The sequence below is a fragment of the Leptonotus elevatus genome, chromosome 5, assembly GCF_054856555.1.
Source record: "Leptonotus elevatus isolate MCC_2025b chromosome 5, RoL_Lele_1.0, whole genome shotgun sequence".
Lineage (NCBI taxonomy): Eukaryota > Metazoa > Chordata > Actinopteri > Syngnathiformes > Syngnathidae > Leptonotus > Leptonotus elevatus.
Window position 1 is genome coordinate 23,465,871 of NC_141243.1, and position 19,130 is coordinate 23,485,000.

Sequence of the window (19,130 nt, forward strand, 5' to 3'; positions counted from 1 at the left end):
TAAGTTATTTGAAAACTTACTTCGTTAAGGTTTTCCGTTAAAGGTAATAATGTTATTCCATTTGAATAGATAAGCCCCTTTTTACTGAGCAGCAGCTGAATACCATCTCCACATTCAGAACCAAAACAATAACAATCTGCAGAGTAGCTGGCTATACCTTAATGTGATATGCTCACAAATTAGCCCATGACACTAAGCAGAAAGTGGAGGAAAACTAATATTACAGTTTCTGAATCTAAATCATCTTTATTCTCCACGCCGTTATGGAGAAAAATTCTGCTGCTATTTTAGCTGTAAATTTATTTGTGTTTTTGAGTTCATGATTATAGTGGTAGTCCCCATTACTCACGTCAACCCAACTTTTGATAGCTACACTTTTAATGCTGCCCTCCCGAACCCCACCCGTTTATTATTATTATTATTCTCTTCTTCTTTTTTTCAGAAAAAAAAAGTCAAAAGTTAGTTGCCGTGGGCCGCTAAAAGATGAACGTGGGCAGCAAATGGTCGCCGGGTTGTGGTTTGGAGACCACAGTCACATATCATTCCCCAGTAAATATAGATTTTCTTAAAGATATTTTAGCATAGAGCTTTGGAAAACTTTCAGATTTGTGACACCACTGGTAGGCTCGAAAGCATTAAGGTGACAGATATCGTATCAATTGCAGCATGTTGGTTTGTCCGTAATTAAATGACCCGTACATTAACTACATAAATTACATATTTCCATAGATGTAGAAGAAAGAAGCATTAGAGAGCTGAAATATTATCTACATTTTTCATGATTTTAAAAACAAATTTTTTATGCTTGAAAATTCAATTCAAATTTAGAGGGTTATTAATGACACTCTTAGTGAATTTAATTTTGAATGAGAGCTTTTGCAAATACAGTAGTGACAGCAGAAGACTGAAAGTTTTCAACATAAGCCAAATAGTGATGGACGCAATTTAAAAAAAAAGATGCCCCTTCTCTCCATTTCCAGATAATTAGTTTATACTGTACACCCAGGTCTTCAAAGAAGAAAACTTATGAACATGAAACATAAATCATAAACCAAAGCTAAATAAATAGCCCAAAAGCACAAGACGGCCATCACGTCCTTCAAGGCGTACCTGTAAACAGCACGGCCAGCCTCCAAAGCCATCCAGTCCAAGGCAAAGTCAATCTGCCTGACAAAGGGTGACACCCTCCTCACCACAGCGTGAGCTACATTCAACACCACTCTGGGCTCCTCGCGCATTATCCTGTAAAGTAAAAAAAAAAAAGAAAAGTGCTGTTTGCAAAATAAAGCTTCAGGTAAACCATTATGACAAGAAAGTTTTTGCATGGCCTTACTCATAAAAGTGAGCCTTTGATATGGAGAGGAAGGTGCAGTCTTTGTGAGCACGTGTGGTGAAGATAAGCGGTTCCCCCGTGAGCACAGCTAGGTGTCCCACCATCTCTCCTGGGTGGGTCACAAAAAGCAGCGTCTCCTCCTCACGGTCAATCATACGCTGGTACACATGGAGCGAACCTGAGATGACAAAGGCCACACTCACATCCTGTAAGTAAGGGAAAGGAAACCAATAAGAAAATAACCATGCCTACAATTAGACCATTTGGGGATGGTGGAAAATTCATAATACAGTATTTAATAAACTGTACTATTTTATACACTACAGTGTTGATCTGAAAACCTGGTCTCCTTGGTGGGCCACAACTGAATTGGCTTTGACTTGACGAAAGGTCACCCTACCCTCCAGTAAACCAGGATCCTGAGAAAATTTAACAGACACAAAAAAAATGTTTTAATTTCCATCCCTTTTTTATATAAAAAAAAAAATTAAATTTCAAATTGACAGTGCAGAAAATGCACAAACAATTATGATTCAGTTTTCAGTTATTAGATTGGACCGTAACAGTCAGAAAAATGTGGATCTTTGTTTTTCAAAGTACAAGCAATGTTTTATTTTTATTCAGCACAAAGATAATCAGTTTACTTTCATGAAAGACAATGTAAATTAATTACACAGAATTCATATTATTTACTAATGAGAAGCTGAATTTACTTTTTAAAATTGTTTTTATGTTTATATTTTGCCATAAAAAAGGACAGAAGAAGAAAAGAAAGTACAAAATAATGAACACAATATAAACCTAACTTCCTACACCATCTATCAAATACTTCCCAGCTCAAATGAAAATCAGAAACATAAAGAAGACGCCTACTTTGTATAAACTTTTGTACATTCCTATTTAAACAGATTTTCTTTTTTTTCCATTAAAAAACAAAAAACAAACAAAAAAGACAAATAATCTGACCAACAGTCTTTACCAAAGACCAATTAGCCAAGAGAAATACAATTAATCACAACACAAAAAACAAACATCACAAACAAACAACAAACCCCGAAAGACCAAACCAATAAAAACAAACAAAAACAATCTGACAGACAAGCTAAACCATGGTCTATGTAAACAAAACAAATATAATTCCGTCACCACACAAAAAAACTGACATCACAGACATGACAAAAAAACTCAAAACATACATATTCACATCCTACAGATATATACAGTACGCGTACACATATCCTACTCCACACTCACACATATACACACAAACACAATATATTCCTGGTGCTACTTTCAACATGCAGTCGTTATGGAAGAAAGAGAAAACAACAAACATTCAGAAGACTAAAAAAATATAAAAAAAAGAAGACTAAGAAGAATTTATAGAAATGGTAAGTAAATAATATATCTAATACATTAATTTAACTCAATAATACTAATAGTACAGGGTCTTGAATATTTGCTTCCAAACCAAATCTAACTGTTTTTGTTTATTATTGTCCGCTGATATAGTTCTCTCAATATTTAAATAATATTTCATTAAAAATTTCTATTTACTTATTCCTGGAGGGTCTGTATTTTTCCAGTGTTGTAACAATAACTTCTTATAAACTAATGAAGAAAATGAAAGTTGCCATCCCACTGGATATTTACCATTACCATTAAGATGCCTTACAAAGAGGCCTCTGTCAGTCAACAAATTGATGGGTGGAATCTAAGTACAGTAATTTCTGGACTACAAGCCGCTACTTTTTTCACTTGCATTCGACCCTGCGGCTAATACAAACGAGCGGCTTATCCATCAAATCACAAGGGGGTGCACTATAAAGGAAGCGCAAGAGCGTCAGGCAGTGCAAAACAAACCAAGTGAGCCCAAATACAGTAGGAGAAACAGAACGAAAGCGAAACAATTTGCTGCCTCAGTATGGAAAAGAAAATAGCGGGAACCCAGTGCAGTAACATTAAAACACCTGCGGCTTACAGTCGGGTGCGGCTTATACTGTATGTGTAACACACTCGAGTATTCCCCAAATTTAGCCAGCGCGGCTTATAGTCACGTGCGCCTTGTAGTCCAGAAATTACTGTACTCAGTTACAAATGTCTTTTCTGCAAAAAAAATATTTTCTTAAACAAATACAACTTATGGTCTGATGTAAGTGTGATATGATCCCGACACATCTCTCCTCATTAGTCAACACGATATAATTTGACAGCCATCTTTTTTAAACAGTAATTTGCCTTGTTGAGTTCTACTGTATTTTGTCACACTTGCCATTCTCACAGCTCTATTTTTTGTTGCAAACTGCAAACACTCGCAGTCCAGAGGCCCTCATTTGTAAAATATGATTTGGATCTGAACATTCAAAAAGTCGACACATAACAAACAGCAACATGAAATATTTAGTTTGTGGGCTACCTGGAGCTGGATGACCTGCAGCAGGTCCTTTTTGGCAGCTTGGAAAATGGCGTTGACTTTATTATGGTGGTCATTTCCTGTTCCAGCCTCACTGTAGTGGTAAACTACCGAAGGACTCTGTTGCATTGTCACAGTCTTCTTTAAAATAGACTGCAAAAATCAGACACGTAATGAATTAAAAATATGACATTCAGTCTAAAATCTCTAATTTGCTCATAAGTGTGAATGACAGAATGAATGGTTGTTTATAAATGTATAAATAAATAAGCTCACCCGTGACACTAATAAGGACAAATTCTATCGAAAATCAGTGGATGGATGGATCTACTAACTTTTTGATGTTACCAGCGATTAAATTGATTAATCTCAAGATGATAATGTATTTACATATACCTACAGACACAAAGCCCATCCAAAAAGGTCCTCTTTGGGCCTGATTTTCTAAAGGTTTGTGCATGGAAAAAACACAGGCACAAACTTGATTTGCCCACTCAAACAGATGTGAAAGCAGATCTACTGATCTACACCCAGGACTGCTTATGCCAAATGGGCAAAATTGACATTTAGTTAATTTACTAGGATGAGCCCCCCCCAACTTTCCCCCTCCCCACTTCCAATTCCATCACTTCAAACTCTATTTTGCACTTGTCCCACAACCTTCTTCAAACATGGCGGACCCCACTATTTTTAAACTGGTTGACAACAAAGCTTACAACTTGTCCGACTGATTGAACATGCAATTTAGCGCCCACAAGTTGTGATCTTTGAGAAAGAATAAAGAAGAGATTACCTTTACTGCACTAGAGGGCACAGACTCCTCAGAAGCAAATCTATCCCGTTCAGAAACTCTGTTAAGAGCCATTGACATTTCACCTGCATGACAAACAGACACATGTATTGGTATGACCAGGTTATATCAGAAAAACAATTGTTCATACCACTCCAGCACATAAATATTTTCGACAGTGTTAATTAAGGTGAATTAGACAACAAATACATTCCTTCAACAATTCACTGAAACATTGGACTTGGGCCACAGCAGGCAATACAAAAAAATAGAAGAAAAATAACCTACTAAATTTTGCGAGGATCTGGATAAAGGTACAGATAACTGTACAGTCATTTAAACAATGGAAGTGCCCATCCTCTAAAATACTATAATCATGGCAGGCACCATCATCAATCAATCATGGCTCCGCATCTGACTTGAGTCCTACAACCTTCCACTTGTGGCCCCAGATTAGCTCTTTGGATGTGTATTTTAAGACATTTTCTTTCTGCATGATAAGGAATCTAATTATTATTATTATTTATTTATTTTTGCCATTGTCTACCAGATATAAATTGCTGTAAATAAAAACTGAAATTTTGATGACTTCTATCACATATTTTGATGTCAAGTCCATGCTTTCAGTTCAAACAACAAAACAAGGAATTGTTCTCACTGTTCCAATAAAAATAGCTAAAGCAACATATCTTGAGGTGCCTAAGACCTTTTTACAGATCTGTAAATCTCTATAATCATGTTTCTGTTCAATAACTGTTCCTTTTTAGTGAAAAGACAACATTTTCCACGTACACAGCTTGACAACATTTCCTGTTGTAAAATAATAAAAAAGTGATGAGTCATGCTTTGAATCGTACTTTCAACATATACTCACACCCCCGTTTCAATCTTTAAACAACATTGCATCTAAGGTCTAATGAAAACTCCAGAATACAGCGGATCTCTTGACAAAGAATTTATATGAACCAACCAAAATGTGAACTGCATGTTACTACTGTAGAAAAGAATGAATGAGGTACAGTGTTACCTGTAACAGCGGCTGGGGTTGACAGCGAGCGAGATTTCTTGTATTTTGAACTTGAATTTTCAAAAATGTTGGTCTTTTCTGTTTAAAAAAACAAAACATGAGATAATCAAAAATGCCGCCATGAATAAAATTGCGTATAAAATATTGTGTTCCCTGACCTGGATCTGCTTTTTCAGAGCCCAACTCATCCGAGTGGGAAGGCTGCCTGCGGAGACCTCTGTGTGGATGACCCTCTCCTAAGACATGAGCCACTGACACCAAGGAGATGGCTTGACTATCCTGAAACATGTCGACTTCAATCAAAACAGCCCCACGTGTGCTGTAACCTTTCGTCCCAAATATTCTAATTCATGCAGGTCATTGGCATTGAATGGATCACAACTGTGTTGTTCAAGTTAGCATTAAAAACCATTTCGCCTCTCGTCCAATAGATGAGACAGCTCTAGCCTGTCAAGTGGTGTAAAACTTGAGCATTTACCCTCAAATTGAGAGGGACGCCCCATCCAAGAATGGTATGACTCTTTTGGAATGCAAATTGACAGTGGTCATACATTGGAGAGACACCTCTGTCTGAATGACAGTCGTTTGGCTGGAATCACCCTTGTTCATATAGTTTTGGTCTCCTTGGAAAATGCCGTACATCCTAATCAAGTGTGTGCCCCGCCGCCCTCCCTCACCCTCCATAGAGATGTACCGCGGCCAGTGGGTTAATTTGACAAATACATAATAGGGCTGTCAAAAATCTAAAATGTCTTTTGCATTAAAGGTTTACTGCAAAATACTTTTGGGGATTATGATTTATTAATCAATTATTGCTGTTTATTATTGGTTATTGTTTAATGATTATACAAAACCAAATAATGAAGAAATATCATAAAAGAATGAGTCAGGTACACTTTTTTCAAACTGAGAACCTCACCTTGGGTACTGATTAATATAAAGGGCTAGAATTATGGTATCAAAGGCTACTTCAGGTCAACCATATGTCAATGACTATGGCTGCAAATAAATTAATTATCATATTAGATTAAAATGACTTATTTTTTCCATAAAATTATTATGATTCAGTTACTGATTTGCCGAAGTCAGAAATCAGGCAAATATGTTGATCATTGCTTTCCAAAGCAAATGTAGATGTTTGCAAATGTCTTATTAAAATCAGTCTGCTTTCATGAAAGAGTGCAGAAATTAGAGTATAGAGTTGTCAATTAATGTGATTGTCTATTAGTTATTGATGAATCCATTCATTTTTACTCCTAAAATAGATCATGAAAATGATGATAATAATAATGCTTTCAATTACAGTAATTGCTTTCTGCAATGATTCAGAGATTTGATGCTCTGGCTGTCGTCATATTTCTCAATGAAATACAATGACATCTGTCTCACATTACCACAAACTCAGAATTTCCTTGATCAAATTCACCAAGGTCGGATTACACTACCTGCGCCAATACTTAGATGTGGCTCCAGCAGATGTAAAGGTTAGTCTACTTTCAGACAGCAGATTGTTGGATGCGCCGGGCGCATGTCAAAAGAAACACCCTTATTACACCAGAATATTTTGCATGGCACAGAGAAATTAACCAAATTCCCAAATAAGCGCATTGAGGCTTGCATCCACACAAAAATCGCTGCTGCTCTACGAATAGAGAGCCCGAAATGTTAAATTTACAGCCCAACATTAAAACAAAAACATTAATTCAATCAAAATTGATGTGTGGACTTTTATTCACACATCATTTAAACATCTAAAATAATTATTTCTTATATATCAAAAAGTGTAAACAAGAAGTTGCGAAACAACTAAATAACGTTATGGATATGAAAGCAAGGCCATTTTGACAGAAGTCAGGTGAGCAGTTGGGTAAAGTACCGTGTTGAAGAGCTCCGTGGTGAGGCCAAGATAGTTGTGTAACGCAAGGAAGGTCACTCTCTGGAGACGCACCATGATGATCTACACATGACACAGGAGCATGTGTACCATCTGTTGCCTGCAAATCACTACAGGATTTCTAAACTTTTTTTTTGTAACACTTCTCTCCTTACCTGGATAACACGGACGAGAGTTTCAGGGTATTTGTCAAAGACTGATTGGAATGCGGCCGCTGGAAGACGCAGGACCGTGGATGGGACAGCAGCCCTCGCAGATACTGTCTTGTATGGCGCCGGGTAGCCCTAAAATTACAATCAAATATTTGTGTTGAGAAAGTTAAATGCTTTTAATATTAGTTCTACTATATAGAATACTTTGTAAATAATGTTTTCGGGCTTGTGTGTTGAATTATGAGTTTGTGTTTGATAAACACACTGCCACAGTTTGGCTGTAGCCTCAGGTGCTAGCTAGCTAGGTCCCTAGCTAGCTTCCATTACCTGCTACGAAGCTAGCTAGCTAGCTAGCATCAATGGCTAAAGCCAAACTGTGGCAAGGTTTTTACTTTCTGGACCTGAAAGGTATATACGCATAAGATGGCTTGAGACTTACAGTGATGATATCTAAGATACTGAGCAAACTGTGAACACTGTCGCCTTGTAAAACCTCCTTCACCACAGCATCTGTACCATCCTGCAGCAAAAACACACGAATCACATTATCATATCACACTGATTCACAAAAGCTGTTTGAAACCAAGCAAAAATAAATAAATAATCGACTGTCTTGTAGTCTTACACTCTCACGGATGCACAGCTCTAGGCGGCCATCTTGAACAACATATATACTGTCATCTGTATCTCCTGGGCTGAATAGAGCCTCTCCCTGATGCAGTTGGATCAGGACCATGTGACGGCATAGCTCAAGGAAAAGTGGCTTCTCAAAGTGTCCAAGCACCCTACAGAAAATTGGCGTTTAGCTGTTATCATAGTGATTATATATAGCATTTATGTACGGCAATGAAATATATATTAATCACTGGACTTTTGAAATGTACAATAATAATACATAATAATAACAACATCTATACTGTGTGTGTGTGTGTGTGGGTGTGTGTGTGTGTGTGTGTGTGTGTGTGTGTGTGTGTGTGTGTGTGTGTGCGTGTGTGTGAGTGTACACAGTATATATATACATACAGCATATCTCACCAATAAAAGACGATTCAGTACGTACCACGATACATGGGGAGTGGTACAATGCAAGGATGGTTCAATTTTAAAGTGGATTCGATTCAAGGGGATTATGATTCAATTATTTATGGTATGGCTCAGTTTGGAGAGTGTATGATGCAATGAGTTTCTTGTCATTTTACATGGAAATGAATGAACTAGAGGTGTCAAAGTGTCAAAATTACTCGATAAATCGACAACCAATTGATTTTTATCATATTAATCCACAACTATTTTAATATTCGAGTAATTGTTTAGAGCCATTCTTTAACTTGAATTTGTTTATATATATATATATATATATATATATATATATATATATATATATATATATATATATATATATATATATACATATATATATATATATATATACATATACACACACACATTTATTTTTTGAATTATTTTATTGTTTTACTGCAGCCAAATCGTTGATTCAATTATTTTTTTATAAATACATTTATTTATTTTTGTTTTACTACAGCCAAATCGTTGTTTCATTTATTTTTTTTATATATACATTTAATTTGTTTTTTTTGTTTTACTACAGTCAAATCGTTGTTTTATTGTGGACTGTACAGTACTTTGTAACTAGTTAAGAAATGTGCTGTACAAATGAAGTTAATATTTAAAATGATCATTCTACTTACCTGACATTTTTGAGCATGTACAGCACCTCAGATGGTAGGTGGGAGCTCTGCACATCAAATTCTGTCAAGTCGGCCTCCAGCAAAGAAGGAGGGGGCTCCTTAGGCTGCAAGGATGGGGGCTCCCTTCGGATACGGAGGATCCTAAAAAAACATGTGCGCACATGTGCATGGACAGACAGGCACGCACACAGCTGTCACCTCAACTATGCAACTGCTAATGCAATGTAAAACAATTTAGCCTGAACAACTTGAACTAAAATTACATTTTGCTGAATAAAGCCAAAGAAAAACCCAGACAGGAAGTAATTACTCAAGAAATGTGTTCCTCTTGAATGGCATCTTTCTTAAATAATCCCAAAATAATAATAATTCAGGTTTTTAATCAATGCGTCTTTTCAATACATTTTATACCGCTGGAAAGCCGATTCATTTCACTTTAAACTGATGCCCCATATTGGGGATGAGCAGCTGAGCATGTGCAGTGTGTGTGTCACCTATAGTGAATTGTGAACATTTGAAGGAACGTTCCTGTTTAGGACGTCCAGATTCTGTTTACGGAAATTGGTTGCTAAGATCTGATCTTGGGGAAGATGGGGTACACGGTTGCACTGCACTGACAGAGTAGAACCTTTTGGTGGCCTTCGCTGGTGTTTTAGTTGACCAGCACAACCAGTTTGGCTGGTTTACAACTTGCTGGTGGAGGAGGGCAATGACATTCCCCTAAAGTTTATGACCAACGTGAGGTGTCAGGTTGTTGAGGCTATGTCGATTCTTCCACATGACTACTCAGGCTCCTCATTGGTTGTTGTTAAAGAATAGATTGTAAACAATAAGATTTTTTGTCTTCCTTGTCACTTGAAATGTAATCATCCAATCCACAATTTGAGCATGTGTATGTGGATTGGATGACTATGTGTTCTCTTTGAGTTGTAGATTTAAAAAAAAAAAAGTAACATGTGACTCACTTGCGAGCTATAGACAGGACTTTGGTCCTTTTCCGCACCCTCTGCCGGGAAGTGGAGTTGGATGAGGTGATGGGAGAGGACAATGTCTGGACCTTCAAAGGCAAAAAAAAAAAAAAAAAAGATAGCAAAACACAATTATTACATGTACAGCACATTTTAAATGTTGAAATTTGATCAGTCATTGACCACGGAGTCTTTACATAAAATTTTGTAAGTATAGATGAGACACTACTTTTAATTCAAAGCTGAATCTGTAGTCATGGCAATTTTGTTTCACTTAGTGCTACCTCACTACACATATACAGAGGTGGCTTAATTTACCGGTAATTCGTTCCATGACCCTGTGTTTGTGAGTTGAAACGTTCTTAAATAGAGGTAACTCTTCCCATTGAAATGAATGAAAATTCAGTTAATCTGTTCCAGCCCCACAATTATATTTACATTTAATGATATTTCTCATTTAAATCAATGTGCAGTTGAAATTAAATAAAGTACAACTTTAATGAAAATACTGTACTTCACCAGGAAGAAACGACACGCAAAACAAACAAGTGAGGGGAGAAGGACAACAACTCCATTAAAAAAAAAGTCTAAAATATAATCTTATTCAGGTATTTTCTTTTGTCTGCCTGTTTTTTTAAACACAAAAACCCATCCAGGGAAACATCTCGTTTGCCACGTTAATTACATTATAGGGACAGTGTGTAGAATTGACTGCTATCTAGTGGTGAACTAATAGAATGCCCAACGTAAGTTTGAAGTGTGTGCATTTTGAAGCATGTGCACTACAGTGTCTCAGAGAGACCACACTTCACAAGCTTACCACCGATTACTATGTCTGTGAAGTTCTTCTTCTGTTATCGATTGTGGTTCAGGACCCAAATGCAGGGAGGCAAGGCTGATGGATAATGCTCCAAAAAGTATTTAATTCCAAAAATGCAAAGGAAAAATAACTAGGCACTTGGGAAACATTAAAATAAACAATGGAGAAAATTTTTTTTTTTCAAAGAAACACTCAGACTAACTTAAATGAACATGGTGACATGGCAACTAACAGGAACTACAACAGACACAAAACCAAACGAATGATCCGACAAAGACTGAACAGAAGAAGGGAACTACATACAAGCAAAATAACGAGACAATGTGAAACACCTGGACAGATGTGCAATACTGTAAGTGGCTGAGGGAGCTGATAGGTAGACACAATTGATGGGGGTTGACAAGAACAGGTGGACACAAAACCACAACGAGACACAAGCCAAGCAGCAACACAAAAATCAAATACAACCAAGGCAGTAACACAAATCACAATACCTTTGGATATCCGTAGCAGAAAGATGGCGGCGAAACATGCCAGCCTCATGTAAGGCATGGTGCGACCTATGTAATATAATTTGCGATTACTTTAGACCTACAATTATATAAAGTGTATGTTGACATTATAAGACATGTATTATTGCATATTACTGAAATTAATAGTGAGTTTTTACATACTAAAATCGAAAAATTCTGCACACTGAGAATTGTGTTTGATTGAAGCAAGTGTGTAGGCGGAACTTCTGACTACATAAACAACAGCTTGCTCCCGCAGGGATCAGACATCAAGTTTGATTTGTTGTTGTTGTTTTTTTTTTTTTATGTAACAGACACTCCAATACAATAAATACTGGATGCATCATACATACAGTCAAATGTTATTGCCACGTTAATCAGAAAACAAGATGGCCGCCGTGAGAATCATGCGTGTGTGTGTATGCGGTACAACACACACACACGCTCACACACACACGACAGCTCCCGTGGAGGATACATCAAGTTACAAGAAGGCGAAACATGAATACAACTGAGGAGATCACAGAAATGATTAAAACAGTCTTGGGTTTCTCCCAAGACATCATTGAAATTTGGAGGGATTTTAAAAATCAGCCATAAGGACGAGGTGAGATGTGAACAGAACATGTATAATATGGATAAGAAAAGAGGGATCAAGAAAGAAAGAAAAAAGATCAGTCCCTGACTGGTTGTTTGGGAAACTGTAGGGACAACTGGTGTGTCCAGAAATAGGCATCAGTAAATATACTAACCTTTCTCATTATCTTTCGGCCGTAGAACATAACCTTGTCTCTTTTTCGAAAGCGGTAATGTGGTATGCCTGCCTCCTCCTCTGAAACACACCAGCAACCTTTGTTAAGACATTTTTTGTTTTTATGAAGTCTGCTGGTGCTGATATTTGTGCTATACTCATGCACCACACGACGAGGCTCCACGTCCACATCAGAATTTTACTTCCAACAAAAAGTAGCCTAAAGACCCAACCTGCTTTCATCGAGCCAATCTACTACTGTCTAAAAGGGACACAATAACGTCGCAGTCAGGCCAAAATCAGAACAGCATGCAATACAGCTTGGCAAAATATTTGATCCATTCAAGGTAGCCATAGATTATTTTCCTTCATTTGTTTGGCAGTTGTCAATCACTGAAATTCACCCCCCAAAAAAAGCTTATTGTTGGTTTTATTTAATGATTCATCACAACACATTGTTGTATACAAGCCTCAATAAATGTTTGCCTTTGCTTTTCATAGTGTCAAAACTCCTGTGTCATCACAGGTACTAATTATAATATTTGTCCAATATTATCATCTACATTGGAAAATGAACACTACGCTATTGTATAAAAAACATTTACAATCTAAATTAACATTGATTGAAACAAAAAAAGAGGTAAGGTATACTGACTTGACAGCCTGTATCTTCTGTAGAGAAGGAACACCACACCCCCAACAAGGGAAACAACTGTCACAGCTCCAATGAGAATGGCCGTCCACTAAAAGAAAACACATTCAGCATGACATTCGAACGGCTCTTCAATAAAACGATCACAACTTGTGTATACCATAATCATAAGCATTTTCAATTCTGCACCACAATAAGTATCGGATAGACAGACAGGGGCAGACAAGTCCAATAAGTCAGGAACAAAACTTCATGTAACTTTTTACACACTGTGGGTGTTTACCATGTTGGCCTCTGTCCGTTCCTCGATAATCTGCTGCATCTTGGCCTTGAGCTCACTCCCAAAAGGAGCCAGGCTCTGAAACAAAAGCCACATTCGCAACACCAGTGCAATGAGATGAAGTTATAATAATAGGACTGCTGTGGAGCAATGGCAAGAACACAATGAAAGACCTACCAGATTTATACTGCAAGTATCGTCTTCATTGTTGTTTTCCATGTCTGACTGAAGTTTAGACAACAGCAAGGCAAGGCAACCCCTAGGTGTGATATAATTAGGAAATGTCAGGATTGTAGCCTATTTGTATGTTTGTATAAGTGAGGAATATGCATCACAAATCTCAGGTTCACGTAAAGTCATGTAAAGAATTGCCTAAGGGAAAATAAATAGGTCACCCAGAGAGCGTCAGTAACCAGATACTCCAGAAACACTAACACCCTCCTGTGGACTGTCCAATGAGCTTTAACCGCTCCGAAATTTACTAACAAATAATGCTTATCTGTTGTTCATATAACCTTGACCAGGGGTCAACCTTTCACGTTGAAGTTATTACATTTCTGTTAATCGTTCGTGACATGTGTCCTTTACGTGCACCCAACCCAGGAACAAGGGGCGACTTAGCGGCAGCGCACCGGGAAAACGGCTACCCCAGTAAGTTCTGTGGGTAGTGTGGAAGGCTACACAATTGCGTTATATTTAAAATGGACTTCAGACCAGAGCAATCAGAAAATGATCCAATTTTGTTGTTGGCAAATGCGCTGTGCAGCGCCCCTTGCGATATTCCATGAAAAACTTAAAAACAAAAACAACATACAAGTAAAATATTCAGTTAAGCTAATAGTTGCATGCAAAAAAAATGACATTATTGAATTTAGAAGTAAGCAAAACTTCGGCTGTTGGGGCTCACAGTTCACTGCCAATGCCACCGGTTTACTCACGGCTGTGGTCCCCGCCTCGCTACGATAAATGAGGCAAAAGTATTTGAAAGAAGAGAAAAGTTCAAACAAAACGCGCGAGTTGTTAATGTAAGATATGCGTAAAGAAATTCCTTAGAAATGCAGCAAATATTTCTCACGTACCCGCTTTCTGCTTTAGCGAATGCATGCGTATAACAACAACAAGGTTAGATTGATTCGTGGACAATTGGCATATCCTGTCCAACCCATCAAAATAAAACGAATATTTCCAAGATATTTTAAGACGAGGTTTATTCCCAGTGAAATGTTTATGTCACACGGTGTGACATTTAATGGGGGTGTGGACCCCCCCCCCCATTAAATGGTTCAAAGTAAATAGAAATAATTGGAAGAAAGGGAAATTCACTTTTTTGTGTTCGCAATACGAATCATGAACATTCGGGTTCTTCTTTTGCTCAAAAATTATAGCTTTTGCGTTATTTTTAAGGTAGATGTGCCGGGGATTATGGCTCATTTAATATCCTAAATATGGGTAGATCCCGAACGTGCGTACGCCAGTATCTTGGATTCTAATTGGTGAACACTGTTGCCTTTCGGCCAATCGTCAGACATTTCATTTGACTGTCCTTCACATTATTTTCATCCGCCCGTGTGCTCAAGGTGAGTGAAGTCAATTGTATAATTTCACTAAAATGCTTACAGTATTAAGACTCATTAGACGCTGTCTGTGTACTAAAACGATTAGAGTAAATAGCAACTAATGCGACACATATATTTGTAATACAGTAGTATTGTTAGCAAGCTAGCCAGCTACATATAGCTGTGGTTTCAAATAAGAAGGCAAACCGAGTCTGCCATGCAGCCCTTTAATATGAGATTATGGTTAATTGCCTTATTCAATATTTGGAAGAGTATAAATTAAATGACAATGCCTTTTGTAGTCACACCAGTGCTGCTAATATGTCTACCCGGACGAAAGTAGTGTAGGCTACGTTGTTGTCGTATACTATTTATTTGATAAGATTTTTTTGATACTATTATTGTTCCGTTTTTGCCAGTCGCCAATTTGCAGCACAACGTGTGCAAGACCATAAGGGTTGACGCTGGAAGTTATCCAATTTCAATTTAATGATCAATGTGCGATTCATTTAACAAGTCATGGCTTTCTGCGAGTATATCAATGTTCACACTGAGAAGATCCGTGAGGAATTTGAGATAATTTCATACAGTAATCTTACTTTTTGTGACATTTTTTCAGGTTTTCTATTCTGGAATATACTGTTGTGGCACAATGGGTGTATTGTCCACATTGATAAGGGGCCTTACAAGAGGAGCAGACAGAATGTCTGAATTCACCAGCAAGCGAGGTTCAAGGACTCATAATAAAGGCAGAGGTGCAAGACCAGCTGGAGTAAGGCTCTCCAGCGGAAAGTTTCTGTCAATAAAGGAAATGATTCCTGAGTTCGTGGTCCCCAGTCTGGATGGCTTTAAGCTCAAACCGTATGTATCGTACCGCTGCCCAAAAGGAACCGAGGCTCCAGTGACTGCAGAAAGTCTGTTTGCTGAGGTGGTGGCTCCTCAGATCAAGAAAGACTTTAATGAAGGGATTTATGACAAAGATCAACTGGAAAAGTACGGATTTGAACCCACACAGGAGGGGAAGTTGTTTAGATTGTATCCCAAAAACTATGTACGTTAAAATCAACCTACTGAATGTGAGAGATCCGTTTGAGAGGAGGGCTTCCGATGACAATTGGTGACAGTGAATTATGGACCCTTTGCAGAGCTGCAAGTTGGACTCAGTACTTTGTTTATATCTGTCGCTCTCTCCTAATCAAGTACAATAAAACCAAACTGAATGAGTCTGAAATGTCCCGAGCCTACAGCGTTTTAGAATTTTATTCACCATCATTAAATTTGTGTACCTCTGTTGACGATTGACATCTTGAGCCAACAAGTTAGTAATGTTAACATCTTGAGAATAAACACATTTTAAAACGGTAATTGATAAAGTTGCTGATTAGAATCATGCCAAATTGTACGAGTTGTAGTTACAGCCTATGGCACTTGCATTTTAGTGATGTATATATGTTGGGTACAGATTTGCAAAAAAAGAAGAAGCTTCCTTTGAAACACCATGCACCAGAAAATCCTTTACATTTTTGTACTCTATAATAGCAAAGCTATCATTCTAAGAACTTCCCTCTGGCTACAAATTGAATAGTATTCACATTCAAAATGCATTTGCCTTTTTAGAATTACATGTCTAAAAATCTATTGTCCTGTGTTCTTTAATGTTTTATTTAAATTTTAATCCAGTAGAAAAAAAGGATAGGGGAAGTTGGTTGGGTGAAAGTGTGTATTAAAATTTTTGCTACACCATTTAAGAACATTTCACAGTATGTACTGTATTTGTGATTCGACTAACCCTCATTAAGAAGTCAGTCAACAGAAACACAAGTTGTTACATTCTGCACCAAACGGTATATGTGTATACAAATGATTGTCAACTCAGTCCTCATAGCATGGTCAACAATGATCTTTTGCCAGCTGTGCCTCAACTGGTGCCCAGTCCCACCGCCACAAGTGAAGCATATGGTCATAAAATGAGCAACTTGCAAGAAGAAATGACAATGAAGTGGCATCATCAGGGGTGACAGTGTCGCCTGCATTCAAGCTGGTAGACGGCGGCGGCGCAATTCCTTCAGGGATGTATTGGCCACAATCATCCTCCAGGGACGTGTCAAAGCTGGCAGTGGGAGATTCATACTGGATTCTTAGGTGTCCTCCGTTATCTGCGAGGCATTCCTTTGGTTCTATAGCAGGAGGGGAGAGAGGAGCAAGTTCCTCCAGGGACAGTTGAGACCAGTCCGCTCCATATGCCAGTGAGTTGTGCAGGATGTAGGATGCGACAACTGGACACGCTCCTTCATTGGACTCTAGAAGAAAACAAGGCGCAAAATGTTTTCAGAGAATGTCTACTCACAAAGCCATTTCATGTACTGTAGTAAGAGATGGCATTTTGATTTGTTTTCATTGTCGCCACCAGTAAAATGGCTGCCTATTTGTAAGTGGGTCAGTTTGTTATATTCAGTCGATACGATCATCAGCAGAGTCAAACAAATATGACTTGTGACTTATAATTGTATGTCTCTACAGTATCTCTTCCTACAGTTCAAGTACTAGTAGCAAAACATAGCAAACCCAATACATATAGGCAACAATAATAATACTTAAAAATTTTTTTTTAAAAAAGTTAGTTGCTGCTATGGCTGAACCCATCAAATATATTTTTTAGAATATGTTAAGATTATTCCATTGAATAATCAGGGAAAAAAATATTGCAAAATATTTATATTTCAATTACTGTTTAATGAATAAATACTGTACTTAAAAAAAGCCAAATAAACAAATATACAAAGGAGTGATGTACAGCCGTGTTCCACCTTTTTGGGTTCTTATTAATGCAAAGGGCTACAAGTTTGACAAGCAATTTTGAGTATGTGTCAGGTTCAACTACAGGTTATTCATACAGCGCCAAATAACAATTATTTTCACAATAGAGTGATCTGACTTTTTTTTCATGAATCAAATCCGATGGAGAGGCTGGTTTAGTATGTAACATGTCATAAAATAGGCACAAATATCAATAATTTTACAAAGTAAAAGCAGATGTTTATGTGTTATTTTAATTAAACACAAAGGATAAGTGGTATGGATGGATGAGTGAAGATAATGAATCTGCTTTCACGTAAGACTACAGGAATCAGAGATTAATTACTGTTGAAAGGCTGAAATCAAGGATTTTGATTTTTGGGGGGTTAAACAATGCTTAAAAGGGCTCTAACTATTAATTATCAAAATTGTTGTCAATTAATTTCATAATTGATTAGTTGCTACACCTGGAGCTGCTAGCTACTCCTTAAAAATTGAACAAAAATGTGTCTTTTGCAAAATTCTGCATAATAAGAAATAAAGTTAAAAAAGTAACATCTAGTTGGCTGTGCTTGTGTAGCATGTACCCTTCTACTCACCCATGGCCCGTTGACAGTGAAGTATGTGGAAGTCATTGTGCATACACGCTGCCAGTAGCAGATGCTGGTGAGTGGGATGCCACTTCAGCCGCCACACCCCACCACCTACCAAACTCTCACTGAAAGGCTCCCGCATGTTTCTGCCATCCCACAGCAGAACCTTCTCATCATAACTGCGCAAGGAAAATTACACACGATAATAAAAACACACAATGCAAACATAAGGTACCGTATTATCTATTACGAACTGTGAAGTTTACCTGCCAGTAGCCAGAATGTGTTCCCGATGTGGGTTGCTGTGAATACTGCACACACCCATTGAATGCCTTTGTGACAAATGATAGAGAAATGTTGTGCTATTAAGTTCATCAAAATGAACATCGCTTAAGCGACACAATTGTTTTAAAAACCCAATGATTTCCGCCACCCTGACTGCCTGGCGGAAGGCACTAGAAATTACAAAAGCCCAAATGGATCCCTGCGGGCTTTCTCCCCTATGGCATAACCCCGACTTTCAACTTAACAACCAATCGTTTTATTTAGGTGTGTGGGAGCAGAAAGGAATTACACATCTCCACCATCTTTTCTCAGATAATATGTTTATATCATATACATCCTTGCTCCAAAAATACAAAATAAAAAACGGAAATTTTTTACATTATCTGCAAGTTAAAAGTATGATAAAGAAACTAATTCCAACACTTCGGGGTACGCTCCAACCGCCTGTTTTAGCTAAAGATATTACCAAGCTTTCTCCGACAACAACAAAAAACCTCTCAAAAATATAAAAGTTACTCTCGTATACTGATTAAAAAAAGACTGGTTGGTAACCCGGTGGGTAGTAGGTAATGTCTGGTCGGTGCTGGATTTTACTTTCC

At 37.6% G+C, this 19,130-nt stretch overlaps 3 protein-coding genes across 9 annotated transcripts in view; 1 reads left to right on the forward strand and 2 right to left on the reverse strand.

The window, feature by feature from the left end:
- pnpla7b (patatin-like phospholipase domain containing 7b) overlaps nt 1–14,524 on the reverse strand; it is a 29,571-nt gene extending 15,047 nt beyond the window's left edge. Inside the window, exons 1-18 of one of the 4 annotated variants that reach the window (XM_086075048.1) lie at nt 14,381–14,524; nt 13,479–13,560; nt 13,305–13,379; nt 13,025–13,112; nt 12,371–12,450; nt 10,284–10,375; nt 9,319–9,459; nt 8,235–8,394; nt 8,049–8,129; nt 7,613–7,741; nt 7,440–7,520; nt 5,722–5,842; nt 5,564–5,641; nt 4,540–4,622; nt 3,750–3,899; nt 1,675–1,752; nt 1,334–1,539; nt 1,111–1,242 (exon numbers count right to left, since the gene is read on the reverse strand). In XM_086075048.1, coding sequence (XP_085931174.1) covers nt 1,111–1,242; nt 1,334–1,539; nt 1,675–1,752; nt 3,750–3,899; nt 4,540–4,622; nt 5,564–5,641; nt 5,722–5,842; nt 7,440–7,520; nt 7,613–7,741; nt 8,049–8,129; nt 8,235–8,394; nt 9,319–9,459; nt 10,284–10,375; nt 12,371–12,450; nt 13,025–13,112; nt 13,305–13,379; nt 13,479–13,520 — 1,817 coding nt within the window. In that variant the 5' untranslated portion in view covers nt 13,521–13,560; nt 14,381–14,524. The other 3 variants (XM_086075050.1, XM_086075049.1, XM_086075051.1) reach the window with 3 other exon arrangements.
- Nucleotides 13,858–16,091, forward strand: mrpl41 (mitochondrial ribosomal protein L41). 2 transcript variants are annotated; one of them, XM_086075059.1, is made up of 2 exons: nt 13,858–13,952; nt 15,477–16,091. In XM_086075059.1, the coding sequence occupies exon 2, from the start codon at nt 15,510–15,512 to the stop codon at nt 15,915–15,917; it is 408 nt and encodes a 135-aa protein (XP_085931185.1). In that variant the 5' UTR covers nt 13,858–13,952; nt 15,477–15,509; the 3' UTR covers nt 15,918–16,091. The 2 variants fall into 2 exon arrangements, with proteins under 2 accessions (XP_085931185.1, XP_085931184.1); XM_086075058.1 differs by lacking the exon at nt 13,858–13,952 and adding an exon at nt 14,815–14,878.
- Nucleotides 15,775–19,130, reverse strand: part of dph7 (diphthamide biosynthesis 7) — a 20,123-nt gene continuing 16,767 nt past the window's right edge. For all 3 annotated transcript variants that reach the window (XM_086075054.1, XM_086075053.1, XM_086075055.1), the window contains exons 9-11: nt 18,513–18,578; nt 18,253–18,425; nt 15,775–17,157 (exon numbers count right to left, since the gene is read on the reverse strand). In XM_086075054.1, the coding sequence (XP_085931180.1) occupies nt 16,748–17,157; nt 18,253–18,425; nt 18,513–18,578 (649 nt within the window). In that variant the 3' untranslated portion in view covers nt 15,775–16,747. The remainder of the gene's footprint in view (nt 17,158–18,252; nt 18,426–18,512; nt 18,579–19,130) is intronic.

Coding starts and splice junctions, on each gene's coding strand:
- mrpl41 (XM_086075059.1), top strand. CDS start 15,510: ATGGGTGTATTGTCCACATTGATAAGGGGCCTTACAAGAGGAGCAGAC.